The sequence below is a fragment of the Struthio camelus genome, chromosome 27 (genome assembly GCF_040807025.1).
Source record: "Struthio camelus isolate bStrCam1 chromosome 27, bStrCam1.hap1, whole genome shotgun sequence".
In the NCBI taxonomy this organism is placed as follows: Eukaryota; Metazoa; Chordata; class Aves; order Struthioniformes; family Struthionidae; genus Struthio; species Struthio camelus.
This window is the reverse complement of record NC_090968.1, coordinates 4,614,471-4,632,757: the sequence shown is the minus strand read 5'-3', so window position 1 is coordinate 4,632,757 and position 18,287 is coordinate 4,614,471. Positions and strand designations below refer to the sequence as shown.

Sequence of the window (18,287 nt, the reverse complement as noted above, 5' to 3'; positions counted from 1 at the left end):
GCCAATCAAGGGAGGAGCAAAGTGCTATATTTGCATGCGAGTGGAAGTAGAGCCTAAGTTCCTGATTGGCAGGGCGGCCACGTGGGCGGTGTTCGTTTAACGGTCCGTTATCGAAAAGACACTTCACCGCGTGAGGGAGTGTGATTGATGCCTCCGCGCAGGGAGACAAAGAGTTCCTCCTCCCTGTGGAGCCCTAGCGGCGTGAGGGGCGGGGAGGGGGGGGGAGGCACGGGGCCGGGCCCCTGTGAACCGCCTTTTCCTCGTGCGCTTCAGGCCCTGACGCCTACCGGCTGCTGGGCGCAAAGCGGGAGGGAAGAGGGGCGGAGGCGCGGAGGGATACGCAGTAGTGCGGCCCGGTTTGAACGTGGGAGGCGGGCGCGGGGCTGGCGGTTGTGGGGAAGCGCTGGGGCGGGCGTGAGGGCGGAGGTGAGGGGGTGAACCGGCGAGGGGTGAACCAGCGGTGGGGGAACCAGCGGTGGGGGGGGGGTGCTGCGGGGCAGAAAGGGATGGGGGAGCGCTGGTGAGGGCTTGGAGGGGCGTGGGGGACCCGGGGAGTGCGAGGGGGTACTGGGGGATGCGAGGGGCCGCGTGCTCGGGGAGGGGCCGCCCGGGGAAGGGGACGCGCGAGGGAAGCGGGGTGCCTGGGGAAGGGGGTGTATGGGCTGCGCTTTGGAGGGGCGCGTGGAAAAAGGCTGCGTCATTGGTAACGGCCGGCGTTGGACGCTTCTCGCTTGGGTAACCGAGTCTCGTTTCTCTGACCAGATAGGTGTTGGCTTCAACTTCTGGTGTTCACGTTAAAAAAAAAAAAAAAGAAAAAAGTGTGTACACGGTGTTTAACGGCTTCACTTTGGGTATGCAAAATACAGAAACAGACGTTTTTTGGAGCTGAAGTTTGAGTGATGTTCTTCAACTCTGTGTGCATAGCTTTTAAATCTAGAAAGCTGAATGCAAAATATGTTCGAATCTTAAACTTGCCAAAGGTAATCTCAAAGTGCTGATACCCATGGCAACAGTTTTTGCAACAAAGTAATCACAAAAGTGGTTGTGCTTAATATGTGTTATGTTAACGTAAGATTTAGGTTTGGTATAGGATAAAAGAATAGCCTTGTATTTCCTTACTTCTGTAACATTTCTTTTATAGGTTTACCCTAGCGTGAATTTCTCTGTTTAGCACCAGCCCTAGGTAGCCTTTCTGTGTAGCCTTCCTGAGATTCGCTTTTTTCCTTTCCATGCGTTCTGCTAACCCCCTAGCTCTAGAAAATGCCTTCAGAAAACTCGTAGGTTTGGTAGAAGTTTGCAAACGGTAGCTCTTACCAAATACCTGTTAAATCTCTTCTCCCTTTTGGTAGGGAGCTGTAATTACAGGAAGACAGAGACTGATTAAATATCTCAGTAGTCTTAGAATCACTAACAATGCACAGACAAAATAAAAATGCTACCTTGAAAGTGAAAGAAAATGAGAGTAGAAGTACTGAAGAGAAGGAAGAGGCCTGTTTCCCTGCTCTGTCAAAAGACCGGAAGATTTGCAAAGTGACTGAATCCAAAATCACAAAGGCATCTGAGAAGGAGAATTTAAATGATGGGAACCAAGCACCGTTGCGGAAATCCACATCAAAATGCACTAAAGACCTAGAGAAAGAATCATACCACAACTGCAAGGATGTTGTCAACTATACGCTCACTGAATGCTTTTTTGATACACCAAATAGAGAGACGTTTGGTGAACCTACCTTGCCCTTGAGCAATAAGGAAAATTTTTCAAAAAGTGGGCCTGTTTCTGTAGGGGATGAAAGCTACTTGACACCAAATAGAGATAAAGCAGAAGAAAAACATGATTGTGGAATATCACAGAGACTGAGGAGAAAGCCTGTTGATTTTGCAACTGTAACAATTGCTGAATTTGGGATTACTCCAGAATCTTTTACTAAACAATCTATAGGTAAGGCTGGGGTGACTAATGAAGTGTGTTTGCTTCTGGGAGGGAACCCTGGAGGTCATCTGATCCACCTTCTCAGAATGGGATCAGCTTCAAAATGAGGCCAGATTCAGGTTACTCAGGACGATGTCCAGTTGAGTTTCAGATATCTAAGGATTTGAGTCTGATGTAATGTTGCTTTAATTCTCAATTTAAACTTTTTTCTATTCAGCTTGGTGTCAGTGACTTTCTCAACAGAGTAGAAAGACAAAAATTGTGCAAGTATTATTGGCAGTTCCTCAATTAGCCATTGAAAAAGAGAAAGACAGAGCCCTTCACTAGAAATATAGTGTAACTATGAACTTGTTTTTTTGCAGTGTTCTTTTTTGTGCATAGGAGAAAAAAAAAAGGTCTGAGTTCCTATTTGTATAGAAAAGGAATGTTCCAGTTTCTTATTTTTATCTTAGTTGAACAGAGTTCTAGAACCTATTTTTAGGGACCTTGTTGAAAAATAGCATAGAAGGAATGTCTCCTGAGCTGAACAGCTCAATCTGGATTTTTCTATAAACAGTATAGATCCTTAAAAAAAAAAAAATCTTTAATTTTTATTTTTTCTCTGCTATTAAAGCTTTAAGTGTTTTAACATGTGACGTTTAATAGTATGTTTTCCTCCTATGTTGATTTCAGAGAACTCTCCGACACCGTTAAAGTTTAGACGAAGGTCAACAATCGGAGTACGGGGGTCCCCAGAAAATAACACCTTTATTCGATACCTTGCACAGCAGAGAAAGAACAGGCAGAAAGAATTTTTTACACAGGTGAGAATCTTTGTCAAATATCTAATGTGTCCGTTTATTCCTCTAGGAAATAACATGTAAATTTTCAAATTTAATATATGCTGATGGGAAGAAAAGGTAAGTCTTTAAGGAAAGCAATATAATAAATAACCATGGCCTTAATTTTGTTGAATTCTTTTGGGCGCCTTACTTTAAAATAGGGAATGCGATAGGTTTTGTTTGATTATAGTCTGGAGTCTTTTCTTCGTGTCCAACGTACTCATATATTTTAATTTTTTTAACGTAAACTTTATTTACCTGCATTTGTCATGCTTGATCTATACGTAATTAAAGCATTGATACTTCAAAGTGAAGTAAATACTAGCATAAATGACTTTTTAAATTAAACTCATTTTTAACTCTAACAGATGCTGTCAGAAAACAAATTGTGAATACGATCTAGAGGGAGACGTGAAAGGGCAATAAAACTTAACAGACTTCTTGTTCTAATTTTTTTCTTATATATTTTTACTATACAACTAAAGCAGCAGCCAGATTAAACACAAGAATTGCTTCTTCTCCCAGTTTGTGTTATGCTAAAGTATAAATACAAAGTAATAAAGAAATCCTCATCCTAGGAAAAAAAGACTCATGAGGTTTAATTTTGTTTTTGCAGGTTAATCCTTTTAACTATCAAAATGCTGGATCATTAAAGGACAAAATACTTGCTTTTCAAACATCCTTTAAATCAGTGCAAGAAGATGAAGGGAACACTGGCTTCTCTGGGTTCTCACAGGTGGCTGATGCTTCCCAGGAAGTAGGCTGTTGTAAGTTTTATTTAATTATTTCTGGTCAAAAGTTTATCCTAAACATTAGTTCTTTCTTTAGTGCAAAAAAAGTGAAACAACAAGCACTTACTCTAGAACAAAAATATCTTCCATTACACAGATTGATAGTGGGGGTTTTTTTTGTTTAGTTTGAAGGGTTTTTTTGTGGGTTTAAACTTGTCTTATTTCTTAGTGTGTCCTGCATAGTGATTTCTCAGAATAACCCCTGAAGAAAAGGTTTACTTTCTAGATTTATAACTTCCACTATACTTGTCACTAAGCATTAGTGTATTTGCATTTTCTCACTTCTTCCGTAAAAGCAGTAATGATTTTAAGAGCTAACACCAGTTGTTATAAGTTTTGCAACTGGTCTCTGTGTTGATCACAAGGTGGAGACTTTTGTATAATAACTGTTAAGTGCAGTAACTTCAGAAACCGTGTTTTACAGTGTTCAGTTAGATTCCTTATTTCTGGATGAAAATATTAAATATTGCAAAAGCAAGTCACAGTGGTACTGTGGTAACTACGGGCAGATGATACTGTAAAGTAAACTATAATGCTCTACCTTTTCTAGTATTGATGCTCTTAATAACGTTCATATGAAAAAGATGACTCTGTTTTGGAGATTTGGTAATTTATGTTATTTCCAAAATAAAACACAAAATTTCATGCTTATTTTCTAGTGAGGGAGGGAAAAAATCCAGCTTGTTGAATCTCACCATCCCTTTGATAAATAAATACAAAAATAGCATTTATGAAAAATCTGACGTTTGTATTTGTGTGTGGGCTTGGTGGGTTTTCTTGTTTCTTTTTTAACTGATGCAGCTCAGAACAAAGTACCTTTCGCAAAAGAGCGCAACGAGGATCAGTGGAGTGAAAAGTTAAAGTCTGTCTACAGTGGAGATGATTCCAAGCAAAATTTCACCAACAACGATGAGGCTGGTATCAAGGTTTGCAGTACCTGGTCTTTACACCAAGATGTGATTGTCACTGAACCTGCTGCTGCTGTTTCGAAGGTACTTATCCGAGTGTAGGTAGAGGACCTGGAGAAGATAAATGGCACTGCAAATTTTCCTTGTAAGAAGTAAATTCTTACTATGGAAAGTCGATGGAAGCAATCTGGTATGGACACTGCTTTGTCTGGACTGACAGAAAATATAGCCTAACCTAAGATATCTGTTGCTGGCTCTTGTGAGGCCATGCTCAGTTTTCTTTTATGCGCAAATATTAAATGTAGTTGCTATAAGCTGTTCACCTCGAGAAGATTATGTTCTATTCTGATAATCAAAGGGAAAATTTATTTTATTCTATTAACAAAATGTAAATATTTCTTAATTCTGGTTTTGAATTCATAGCTGCAACTGTGTGGAATCTCAAATCCACAGATTTGGCAAGTACAGCTTTTTCCAAAAGTCAGCTCCAACTTTGTTAACCATTGGGATGACCTTTGAATGCAATTTTTCATCTTCATCTTTTATGTTTGGCAATTATTTGATATCCCATGCAAAGACAAGAACAAAGTATTGCATACAGATAGAGAAATTCATTTGTGGGAAATATCTTGCCCATAAATATTTCTAGTGATCTTTTTATTAGCGTCATACATAAAAATAGCGAAGCTAGGGTCCGTCTTTGCCAGACACGTTCACGTTGCTCTGATGTTGCGGGACTCCTGAGTTGTAAAACGCCTGCAACAGTGTGAACAGTTGTATGGAGATTAGGAAGAAATTTCCTAAATTAGTGATTAAAATGAAAGAAAGAGCATGAAAAACCATTACATTTTTGACATCTGATTCTTTAAGCGTTTAGCCCTGCTATTTTGGGAAAACTAGTTCAATTAAAGCAGTAGATGATTGAGAAAATGTTGAAATCCTTATCTTTGAAGGTGTTAAAAAGCTCTGTAGTTCATGCTGTTTTAAAAGGCACCATTTGCAAGTGGTTACGGACCAGATATGGTGAGGAGTGCTTCCCTATTGTTGAAGTCCTGTATTTAATAGACTTGGAGTTCATCCTTTATTGTGTTTTGTCTGGTTTCAGGTTATTCATGGTGTGTAGTGATAGTACACTATCCTGCCCTTTCTTTGAGTATTGAGATTGATTTGAGAAACTTAGGATCCTTTGGTCAGTAAGTGTGAAATATTCTTTTTAGGTTAAAATGTTCAGCAAGCAGATGAAAGAAATATTTTTCTACTGTATTTAACAGCTGTTATTGCAGTTGAGGATTGAGAAACCTCAGTATTCTTCTGTGCTTTTTTCCCTTTTAAGAATGGTAGTTGACGTTTGTGACATTAGTAAATTACCGTTTGAAGCAATACTTCAAAAAATGGATAACGAGGAGAGAGGCCAAACAGATTAATATCAAGTGCTTCACACAAAAAGCCAACAGATTATATTTTTAATTTCTTTATTGTATCGTTACATGTAATACCTTTTTATTCTTCTTATCGCTTTATCTCTAGGAACCGATTGGTGAGCAGCAAAATCCCGTTGAGTTGTTGGAGGCTGTTCTAATTAAAGATATCTTAGAAACAAGCCATGGTAAGAGGATTCATCACTATTTTAACTGTTGTTATATTCTTAACAGAAACTAAAAAAGCTAGAGTATTTGTGAGGAAATGTTTCAGAAGCAGTGATCCCGTGTGTGTTGTCTTGTCTACGATTTATAGTGCAATAGAAACTTGATGCAACTTTGCAAAAAGGCTGTCTGGGTATATGATAACAAGAACAAAATAAGTACCGTAAATGATCTATTTAAGTGGTGCTGCAGAAAAGGCTCAGGTCCCAGTTTAAAAACTGAATTCATAGCTCCTGTGCAGCGTAGCATTATGCAGGTGTTCTGTTGAAGGATAGCTCACAGAGAGAGATAATACCTATTATTAGAGAAGATGAAATGTTTTGTGGGGGGTGGTGGGGCAAGCTCCTGAGTATGCAAAGCCCTTTTCTAACTCTGATACAAAAGCAAGCCCAAAACTAAACACAGGCTGGAAATAATGGCTCTGTGTTTCCCTTAATTTTGTTAGCTAGACAATTTTTTAAGGAAGTGTAGTTGAGCAGTTCATCTCTGAGAAGCAGAGAAGGATGTTAACTTAGAGAGAGCCCTTCTGGGTGGAATACAATTTTTTTTGCTGGTTTGCATGAAGGAGATATAGATCCTTCTTATGCAAAATCTCTTCATGTAATACTCCCTTTTCACCTTTGTATGTTCTGTAAATTTCTGAAATATGAAATGTAGATGATGAGCAGCAGCAGCAGAAATTTAGAGAGAATGAATTTAGCAATTTAGAAGAATAAAATACTAGGTGGTGTTGCTGCACGCAGTCTGTCAACAGAGGCATGTATATTTATAACTTGTATTGCATTGCTAGAACTAAAGTCTTCTCAATTTTACTTCAGTCTTTAATTTTCATATCTGTGTACTTGCTCTGAAGATTTCGGTCCTGACTATGTCACTAAGGAAGATAGAAGTAATGTTACATCAGGTCTAAGAAGAAGGAAAGTTAGCTTTGCAGAAGAACTGAGCCTGGAAACAGTTGATGAACCCAAGCCACCTATCATATCAGTACAGACAGGAAATGTTTTATTAAATGAACTTGTACAGGGTGGCTCCCGTCTTCGATCTGTATTGAAGAAAACACCAGTAAAGCAAATAATGGATAGCATGAAGGTTGGTTAACTGACTTGTATGTAGATACTAATGCTAAGGATGCACTTCTGCAGTCATTATTGAACTCCTGAAAGTTGAATCATGGTTAAAGATACTTTTGAAGTGTACTTTTTGATAAAACCGTGCTTCAGAAAGATATTCATGGATAGCACCAAGTTCTGTCTGCTGTTTGCTAATCTTAGAAGTTTTTTCTGATACATGTTCAGGTTACAAGAAGCTGTATGTGTATGTTGTTGAATTTTATTTGTTTAGAAAACAAGTAGATTTGTTAAATGATTGGACCGATTATTAAATGTTATTTAAAAATTATTTTCACTTTGGATTTGAACCAGGGCAATGTTTAAATACCATTGAATAGGTGGTTGCTTTATATGCGTGTCAATCAGTAGAAATATCACTTAAATCTGATAGGTATCAAACAATCCTGTTGACAGAGGAGGAGGTGAATCTCTCACAGTCTGCAGTCCTACGCATATCTCTGAATTATTGCAAAAAGGTCAGATTCCATTTTTGTGTTTTTCTGTAAATGGGCACCATCTTTCATAGGATCATGGAGTTTTGCTCCTTACAGTGTCTGAAGAACAACGTGCACATGAACCACACAGCTCCTGCATTGTTAGCTCCTGTATGACTTCTTACTGTGTGAAGTGGAAAATAAGGTTCTAAAGGAAAATAACGTCTAGCTAAAAAAAGAAAAACCTTCAGAAAGAGTCTAATAGCAGGAGTTATGGAATCACCTGTTTTTACAAGAAACTTTGCACTTTTGTCAACTAGAACTTGTAGAATAGTTGATCTTGATTTTTCTAGTCTTCTGTTTTCCACCTTCCTTGATTCTTGGTACTGTAACAAAACTAGACTGAAAATTTTGTTTGACTCCAAAGGCCTTTAAGAGTTATTTTGCTTTTTGGTTGGGAGACGGTTTTTAAGAGAATATTAAGACCCTGGAGGAGAGCTGTGAATTGAAAGTTGTATTTTAAGTTCACTAAGCAGTCAATATATCTTCTTACAATAGAGAAAACTGAACAACACAGCTCTGAAAAGTCAAAGAAGAAAAAAGTTACTTTTGGAGAAGATCTAAGTCCAGAAATATTTGACAAAACTTTGCCCGCAAATACTCCATTGCGCAAAGGAGCAACGCCGGTCCGTCATCCAGGATCACAAAGCAGCAGTCCATTTACAAGATCAAGTTTGACTGAAGAACCATTATCCCAGCCAAACTTTGACTGCAGGGATGTAAGTTTGTTAAAACTATAAAAACAGCTTCTTACACTCCCCTAGAATGTTTAACTATTTCCAGACTGTTTTGATTTTTGAAAAGAAATTGCCAGACACTAAAATACAGACTGCCTCATGCTTTAGAATGACATTTTAAGAACCTTTTTCTTTTTTTGCTCTATGAATTGGCTTATGTGTCCACTTCTGATATCATGTTTCTTTTTGTTATATGTAGCAAATGCATCATCCTTTAAGACAGAACATGTTATCTGGCTGTTCCAAATTCTAATGGACAAAATGTTTTTCAGTATACTTCCGGTATAGTATGTTGGTAGTAAATTAAACTTTTAATTTTTATTGCTTGTCTTAAAGGAATGCATTGAGCCTCTTCAAGAGTTAGTGGAGGATTATGTTGCTGCGGAAGACTTCTTATCCACTGAAAATGTGGGAGGTAACTTTGAGTCACGTTTTGTCTCTGTGCTATGCATCGTTCTGTATCTGAAAATTGAGAGATGCCACAGATTTTTATGAATATTGATATATGTGAATGAGATGTATTGAAATTTAACGCTAATATTTACATGTCTTGCCTTCTCACAAAGCTCTTCACTGTAGCTGCAGTGTTTGTTCACTGAGTAGTTTGAATGGATGTTTTTTGAACTTCTAGTATTTTTCTGTGGCAGTGGCTGATCTGACTGATCTGATTAGACTTTTGCTGCTTACGTATTAGTGAAATACTGTTTTCTTAACAGAGCACTGAATTTAGGACTTCACATGAACTGAACATGAGAGACATGATGTGAAAGAGTGTAAAGGCTTTTATCATCTTGAATTCAGTTTTAGACTTTTTAAAATTCAGTGCTAACTTTTACTAATGAGTACACGCATCTCAGCACTGCTAGCAGGTGTACAGGATCAGTTCCCTGGGGTTAAGATGAATACAGTAGACCCTAGCAAATGCCATAGTCAAATGGCATTAAGCTGCAGATGTTCTGTAAATTCATTTGAAATTTCAGATGATCAGGCTTACTATCTTGGTTCTGATATTGTAGATATACAATATCTACAATACCAATATCTTGGTTTTGATATTTTTAGAATAGCAAGCAAAACAATAAAACAGAAAGGAAGGATTCCTACCAAAAATCGCTACCGATTTTGTTTCCTTCTGTTTTGATTTGTTTTGTAAGGAGAACTGCCAAGCTTTATATGTCTTCATATTAGCCCTTTATGTGCATTACTCAAGGCTAAGATAATTCAACATGCTATGCATGATGATGATAACTATTTGGATAGCCTCCTTGAAATGTGATTTACTTTATGTTAAAACTGAATCAGTATTTTATTTTATTCATATATATAACAGCAGAAACTGACAGATCTTTTATGGGAAGAACTCGGTCCTGTACTAAAAGAAAGGTAAGTTTCTTTAGTGATGATGATTAGTTTTATGTCTTAAAACAGAATTCCGAAAGAAATGGCAAGATGAACATTTACTATTTTCTCATTAGAATACCCTTTTTGCACAAATAGAACTGTATTGTACTGTGTGTGTAAGTCTTACTTTCTGAATTTGAATCTTTAAATTCCATGACTTCATGTATAAAGTATCTCAGACTAATTACAATGTGATTCTTTTGGATGTTGGACTGTTTAAAAAAAAAAAAAAAAAAACCTATGTGTGCGCGCACACGCACCCAAACAACTTAAAATTCACGTTTCTCAACAGTATAGCACCATTTCAGAGGGGATTGATTGTGGCATCTCAAAAGCCACAAGTGCTAAGAATACTAAAGATGCTAAAAATCCAAGAAAGAACAAGTTTCAAAGACAAAAGGACATAACCACGTCTGCTGCCAAGAAGACACCAGTAAGTGACAACCCACTGTAATTTGTGATTACCTTTATTTCTCTATGCAGGTGTCTTCTGCAATTAGTTTTCTTTGCTGTGCATATTTCTCATGGTTGTTTTGATCTTTGTAGTGAAGACTTTCCAGTAAGTATGTTTTCCTGTTGCAGCCAGTATTTTTCTTCCTCCTTCCGCTCTATCTTGTTTACATAGATTCCCTGCCACACACCTCTTCTTGTTTGTTAAGGTTGGCTAGTCGCGGGTTAGATACTTTTTACTTGTAGGGCAAAAAGGATACTTTACAGAGATGAAGGATACTTTACCTTTCAGACCTCACTGACAGAAAATGAAGGTTCTTCTCAAGAGTATGTAGCGGTAACTCTTTAAACTTGCCCAGTTATATGCCAGTTTGTTTTAAGCATTGCAAAGGTGTGAGACTTCTAAAGTGTTTGAGCTTTCCTTGTTCTGGAAAGGAAAGCACATACTTATTTTTAAACTGGAAAGACACAAATAATCGTGAATGGAAAATCTATAATTTTGTGCCCAAAAACTCTTCTCTGCGTTTTCTGGATTTGGTTAAGTGATGCAAAAATTGAATCTCATATTTGAGAAGTAATTCTTTTAAGCCCTGCAGATTTAGGTTAATTGGCAGGTGGTAAAACAGGTGGAACCTTAATTTTAGGGAAGTCATTTTTCCATCAAAATCCAGAAATGATGCGACTCGTTTGAAAATATTGCAAAGGATCATTATAATTGCGTTGCGCTCTATTGAGTCTTCTCGATCTCTTCAGAGAGTAAAACGTACAAGCTTTGGAAAAAGAAGAAGAAAGAAAAAGGTAAAGAAATCTTTATATGGGGAAAGGGAAATGGCTTCCAAGAAACCTCTCCTCAGCCCAATTCCCGAGATTCCAGAGGTTTTCTCTTCTGCCTCATCTCCAAACACACCAAGACAAATGCAAGACAAACACAAGACAAATGCACTTTTTCCAGGTAATGTGCTGCTTAGTTTTGTTTTACCTTACTTTTTCTATTGCTTCTAATTTTTTATTTCACGCTGCTATTTATAAAACTGTTGGTAACTATCATGTTCTGTGCATAGGTAGAGCCCAGTGTGTGTTTCTGGACCTTTAATGGCTTCTGGAGTGCAATGAAAGAGAAATAAATAGTAATCTGTAATAGTAGAGCCCAGAGGACCTAACATGTCATTAGTTTCAAACTGGATAAATTTAACTCTTACAGAACTCCAGTGTAAAGCTGGCAGCTAGATCGAAGGAAAAAAAAAAAAAGCCTCTCTAATTTGACTGGACCCTGATATTTTCTTTTTCTTTAAAACTGATAATTTGGGCCTGAATAGGTGAATAATGACCAAGACCTTTATGGGGAGGTTTTGTTGATGTTGGTTATCCAAAATAATTGTTTAGAAGGTTACTTTTATGTATAAAATGCTGTAGTTTTTACTATAGTATTTCAAAAAATGATTGTGTGCGTTCACAAGTAGATTGAAGTAATTCTGTGTTTATTCTAACTGAAATGACTTTTAGATAATTCCAAATCCAGGAGTGTTTATGAGGCTGTTCAACAGAAAAAAGTGGTGGAAAGAATGAGAGAGAGAAACATTCATGCAGTTCACACATATCCAAACTCTAAGGACCTGGACATTGTGGAAGCCAGCAGCTCCAATGATGCAGTGTTTCAGACTTCAGATGGTGATCCAAAGTCTGTTTCAAGCACTGATTACAAGGTAACTGATCCGTTTAAGGATACGTCATTAGAAAATAAGTCCGAATTACAATTTATGTTGTTAGATCAAACAAAGTAATGTTCTGGGGCAAGAAAAAAATTAACTGTAAGGGTGGCTAAACACTGGAGCAGGCTGCCTGAAGAGGCCATGGAATCTCTGACCTTGGAGATGTTCAATGCCTTGTTGAGTTTTGACTCACATTATCTAAGTGGCTCCCACTGTGGAGAAGGTTCCTTCCAACATACAGAATTCTGATTTTTGAGAATGATTAGACTAGTGAGGAAAAAAAGTAGCAATAGTCCAGTTATCTTTGAGTGGATTACCTTTCACCTGTAATTAAAAAATAAATCTGTATTTTTTGCAGTTTCCAAACATTGTTGTGCCAGAAGCAAAGTGCATTTTTGATACGTCTGACCAGATCCAGCAAGGTGAAGAGACTGTATGTATAGAAGAGGGGAAAAAAAGCGATTCATTGATAGAAAACAAGAAATTACGGGGAAATTGCCTAAATAAGGCAGAGCTGCTAACAGGGCTAGAATTCCTGGAACCTCAGAACACTGGTGTAGGCGAGGACGCCCAAAGAATGGAGTGTTCACCAAAAGACTGCTCAAGAGGCAGACAACCAAGAAGAGGAAGTAGTAGTAGTGTCTATGTTCCTTATACCGAAAACTCCCATTTTGAAACAACTGGAAACAGTCTTCCAGTTTCTTCTTTTAATGCAGAAGAAGTCCTATCTGCTCCTCGACTGACAAATGACTCCTTAGAAGAGCCTTTTCGAAAAATGAGTGGTGATAGTGGTGGGAAAAGGAGGGTGAGACGCAGCATGAGACTACAGAAAGATACAGAAACGCAAGGGCTTGCATGGATTCAAGTACCCAATGAGATTCAAACAAAACCTCTGCTGTTAGCTTCCTGTTGCAAAATTAGGAGAAGAACAATAAGCACATCTGTTCTTAAAGAATCTGAGAATGTTCACCATAGAGAAGAAAATCTCATCCGTTTTTCAGCACCAGAGAAGGAAAACAATAACTCTGTTCATCTTGCTGATGGTCCTTCCAAAAGATGGAGGAGGAAAAGCATGTGTGTATCCACACCTCAAGAAACAAGAAATTGGTCTCAAACCCAGAAAAGGAGCATAAGAGAATTTGCATACAGGAAAGACGGAAGTAGCCAAAAACACCGTGAAGAAGTAGAAGTCTCTCTTGAAAACTGCTCTGACATTTAGCAAAACTTCAGCTTCGTCTGATTTGTAAAGAAAAGGTCAGTATTTTAATATAGATATTCTCTATCCTAAGTGCTGTTAAGAAATAAGACATTCCTTTTTTCTTCCACTTAAAGGCATTACATAAACATTATTTCCTTACTCATTTTCTGAATAGCTTTAAGTTTTTAATAAGTTGCTTTTCCTTGTCTTGATGACGCTAAAATGCTTGAAAATCAGAACTGTAAGGAAGACCTAGCTTGGCTCAAGAATTTGTTTAGGAGACAGTAGTGACAGGCAGTCAGGAGGATAAAACTTTTTCTCCCATGATGAACTGAATTTTGATACCACCTCTTTATTCTAGTCCACATCCTTCCTTGTGTGTTTTCATACCGTAGTGTTGTCTTCAGAGCAATAGCAATTAAATGCTGCTAACACGTTATAAAAATTCAACAAATGACTGATCTTTTCTGCAATGCCAAGCTCGGTCGTTTCACGAAGGAAGAGATGAATTTCTTCCCAACTGGGATACACTTAATCATGGTACTTGCACAGCAGTGTGGGGTTTTTTTGCCCTTGAAACTTAGTAGTGACTATTAGATGGGTTTTGTTTTATAGGCCATCTTGGCACATGTGCCCCACTCACTAAGGCACAAGATATGAAGTTGTTAAATGGAGAAATGCCAGCGAATGCATGTGGCTCTTGGCTCTTTTAAGTGAAGAGGAACAAAACTGATAGTTCCAAAAATACAAACTATAGTGACAAGCTACATTTTAGACAAGTGTGAATTGATACTAGTCCAATTTTTTGCTGATAGGGCTCTTTCCTTTTTTTGAAAGAACAGGATTGAAGACTAAGTTTTATTATATTTTGAAGATTAATCACAGTAGATAAAATCTGAGTTTGTCTTTAGTATTTAAACCATGATGTTGTATGGCCATATATGCCCTTCCAGCTATAGTTGCTTGAAATGTTGATGTTTTCCCATCTGCTAGATCTTTCTTTATATATTGCTTTTATAAATAAATGCTTTTGGAGTCCATATTTTCTTGCAGATTGCAAAAACATCCTAAAAAATTTGAAATTCTCTACAAATAAGATAACAAAGAAGAAACCTCTGCCTTGGAGGGGCAGGGGAGAAGGGGGAAGCTGTTCCCATCTTCTGCAGAGACTTTGTTTTACCTTCTGGGCACCAGCTGGGGTAGAGTTCATGTAACTAAGGGCCAAATTTTGTATTGGATTTACTAAATTATGATTCTCTGGAAAGGTTAATCATTTAAAAGAAAACTTTTACATCTTTATTGTATATAACATTAACTTTTAAAAATTAGTTTGGCTAAGAAAAGTCAAAGTATCCAGAAATGAAGTACAGCTTTACTGTATGATGAATGTTTCAATCTTCAGTACTAAATATGTACTAAATATAGTGTGTAATATTCGGTGGTTGATCTGTCATCTTATTCTTTTCTTTTGTCTAGTTTGAATAATGTAATAAAAAATGATGACTGTGGGTGGTCTACATTACTTTCATTTCTGATGCTATTCTGTTTCAGCCCTAGTGAAAAACCTGTGCCAGCTTCCAGGAAATAACTTCATGTTGAAAATGATCTCTGTTGTGACCTTGTTTTTACCATTATTGATGTGGAATAAAGTATTTTATGTCCTTGGTTGCTTTTATGAAGCTTAAAAGAAACAGAACGGTTTCATTTTTATGCATGTTTTACTTCTCTCTGCAGGCATCATCAGTTTTTCCCAAGACAACAAATCTTAAGGCAACTTGAAAGGAACTTAATTAAATGCTGTTCATCTTGTCCTGCTTTAGAAACATTTTAATCCAAACAGTCTCCTTGATTTTATTTTGGGGTTTGCTTTTGTGTCACAATGAAAACTGTGGATTGGGAAACAGGATTGGAACAGTTACTTGGGTTAAATCTTCTTGGGATAGCAGTTATGTTGGCTTACCAGGAGAGGGCAGTCTGACATGAGTTTTTATGGGCAAACCTGAATTATTTTGAAAACTACATCATACTGTACAAAATCCTTGAACAGTTACTAGCTAAGGATAAAATTTAAAGCTACCTGGGTGCAAAGCTAACTAGAAATAGCTGCTATTTCTAACATCCAAAATAATCAAAACTAGCTTTTAACAGTAATTGAACCAGTCTTCTAAGTATTAAGCATTTCACCTTTCCAGTATAGGTTATTTTTATGCATTACATTCTGGATATGAATTTCTATATGGGAAGTGCATAGCATTCTTTTAAACAATAGTGATCTACAGTTGCATCTGAGATCTTAGGGCCTACCTGTTATATTAAAATCTAACAGTGCATGAAACCTGAGATCTTGGGTCTCGGATACTGAATTAGCAGACTTGAATAGTCAGGTCAAACAAAAGGGATGTCCTGGAAGAAAAGGCAGTAAGCTAGTGTATGCGATACCAGAAGGCATCATCTCTAAAATGCTGCCTAGAACATGGTTTTTGTGATGTTGCTGACTTATGCAGCAGCTACAGCAGTAATGGAAGAGAATCCTCTCTCAGAGGCTGCATGAGTGGATGAGTTAAGTGCACTTTAGATGTGGAGTGAGGTGTAAGTAAAATCAGAAATAAAAGAGCTAGGTCAAGGGGAAGAAAAACAAAGTTTGGATTGGATTCAACTTGGTTGAAACGGGTTGTTAGGAATTACATGTAGATGCTTGACTGCAATTTGCAGGGCTTAAATGAGGGTGAGGTGATAGCCTACCGCGACATAAAGAGGTTGAAGTAACTAGATTTAATCTGGAGAGAAGGCCTGAGGAGACACAAGTCTTTAATTATGCAGAAGGTTTTAAGGCAGGGAGCATCATTAATAATCTGTTCTCCATATCCATACGAAATGGAACAAGAAATAATGTGTTTAAATTACAGGAAAATATCTCTGTTAAACATTTTTTAAAAGTTCCAGCAGTAGAGATAGTGGAGCACTGGAATACATTACCTTGGGAAGTTGTGGAATCTCCATCATTAGAGGCTTTTAAGAACACATTAAACAAATATCTGTCAAGAATGACATATGATCTTTTGCTGGGGTAAGAGCAGGGCCTAGATGACCTCTTGAGGTCCCTTCTGGCTGTGTTTTCTATGATTGCTAGAGATTAGGGATGCAAGGGGTGAACTGGGACATGATTGTAGTTAAGACTTGAGTTAGTATCTATCACAGAATAGAGAGTAGGAGAATTGCTAACTCTGGGAGCTGTTCAGCTTGAGAAGGAACTGGGGAATTTGGGATGCAGCTCTTCATCTTTGGAGTCAATCTGTAAATATTTTAAAAGTTCAGATCTCATGTGACTTTCACTTTTAGGAGGTGAAAAATATCTATATAGAATCCTGGCATAGTGTGACCTGCAAGCTGATGGCCACGCTGTTATGCAGGAAGTGTGGTCCTGATGCTGACCCTTTGCCATCATTTTTCACACATTTGAACAGCAGAATGAACAATATTTCAATTTTGCTTTTCTAAAATTGAGTTAACATCAAGCTTTGAATGACCAGCAAACTTCACTATCCCTCTTCAATCAACAGAAGTATTTCCTGAAGTAGTCTCTTGTTTCCATTGTCACTTAGGGATGTAGTAATTTAAATTCAGGTATGTTATCTGAGTGCAGACAGGTCCTGAAATTCACGTTATTTTGCACTTGTAATTCTAGTTTTCAGCTGTTAATTGCGGTACTATCTGGAGTTTTAATGGATTTTAATGGTATTCTGTCACGCTAGGTTAGCTTAGTCACTCTAATACAGCCTGCAGTTTTAGTTGAGGGAAAGTCATTGGACAGAAGAATGCACAAAATCAACAATGTAAAAATGAGCCGTGGTTTTAGTTTGATTGGTAAAGAATCACTACAGAGGCTGTTAGATTTGGGAGTCAGCAATGCAGTCTCCCAGTTTGAAGGTTGGCAGTTGTAGCCTTTAATTTAAGACACTGTTTTGACTTGTTTTGTGCAGTACTGAGCTCCATGTCAGTCAATATATTATTGTGGCATTTAAATAAATCTGTGGTGTTGGCCAGTTTCTTTCACCTGTTATTCACTCTCCCTGTTTTTCTAAAGGGAAGTTAATACTTTTTATTTCTTTAGAGAGTTATTATAAAGATTACTTTGCATTTAAAGTGCTTCACTGACATTAAATGCTGTATTGCATAGACGTTAGATAGCTTCAAATATGGTCAATGGCTAGCATTAAGTGTATATTGCTGAATAATTGCATTTAGCAGGTTTAGCAGGTAGCCATGTAATTCTCATATATTGACTGGATTGGAGGACAAATGATGGGTCCTAGAAAGTGTGTGGTTATTTCACCACTCTGTTGTAAATGATGTCATTAATAAGCCAGGGCAGGTACTTACTTCTTTTGCTTACACTGTCCCATGAAGTCAAGTCTTACAGCTGAATATCTGCAAAATTTCAGTAAGGAGTATACCACCGTTGGAATTGTTTTCCCTTAGGCTTGCATCATGTCAGTGAGCTGAAGATACAATGATACTTATGATGGAATTCTTCAGAAAGCTTTAAAGGGAAGGATTAGGCTCCTGTTATTATTGCTTGTTTCAGTAATTATTTTATGCCAGTAATTGGCCATAATTAAGATGCATATCATGTATGATGACTATATGACCAGGTATACTCACCTGTGAATTATCAAGTAAAAGAGCTTTCCTCAGTGTGACAGTCTTTCGAAGGAGGGAAAAAAATAGTTAGAATAGTATGTGCCATTTTTTCTGATTTACTGATAAGCCATACTTCAAAGTAGTCAGTTGTAATTAAAGATTTGTGTAATCTTCAGCTTATTTTTCTCTACTTGCTGTTGACTACTTGGGCAATAAAACGAGGTACTGAAATACGAAAGGGTTGTATATAAACTTCACTATTTTATGTTCATCTAGACTTGATAGTCACGTAGCTGTTTAGAACTGCGCTAAAATGTTTTGTGCTTTTCTTCCTCCTGACTCTGAATCCTCTAGCACTGTTGTAGTTCACTTAGAACTGGAAGGACGTTAGTGATGAACTGATCTATACACAAGGAAGCAAACAGAAAAGCATTGTTAGATCTGTATACAAGGAA

At 37.5% G+C, this 18,287-nt stretch overlaps 1 protein-coding gene across 17 annotated transcripts; it reads left to right on the top strand.

Annotated features, from left to right (window-relative positions):
* Positions 1-48: 48 nt before the first annotated feature.
* Positions 49-18,060, top strand: CDCA2 (cell division cycle associated 2). 17 transcript variants are annotated; one of them, XM_068920743.1, is made up of 17 exons: positions 120-201; positions 763-851; positions 1,350-1,939; positions 2,603-2,733; positions 3,368-3,518; positions 4,344-4,534; positions 5,978-6,056; positions 6,947-7,182; positions 7,594-7,678; positions 8,195-8,415; positions 8,770-8,848; positions 9,764-9,816; positions 10,127-10,267; positions 11,038-11,236; positions 11,788-11,987; positions 12,352-13,247; positions 14,245-18,060. In XM_068920743.1, exons 3-16 carry the CDS (start codon positions 1,414-1,416, stop codon positions 13,210-13,212), a joined length of 3,153 nt encoding a protein of 1,050 aa, XP_068776844.1. In that variant the 5' UTR covers positions 120-201; positions 763-851; positions 1,350-1,413; the 3' UTR covers positions 13,213-13,247; positions 14,245-18,060. The 17 variants fall into 17 exon arrangements, with proteins under 17 accessions (XP_068776847.1, XP_068776844.1, XP_068776843.1 ...); XM_068920742.1 differs by lacking the exon at positions 120-201 and adding an exon at positions 218-346; XM_068920741.1 differs by lacking the exon at positions 120-201 and adding an exon at positions 332-364.
* Positions 18,061-18,287: the final 227 nt, after the last annotated feature.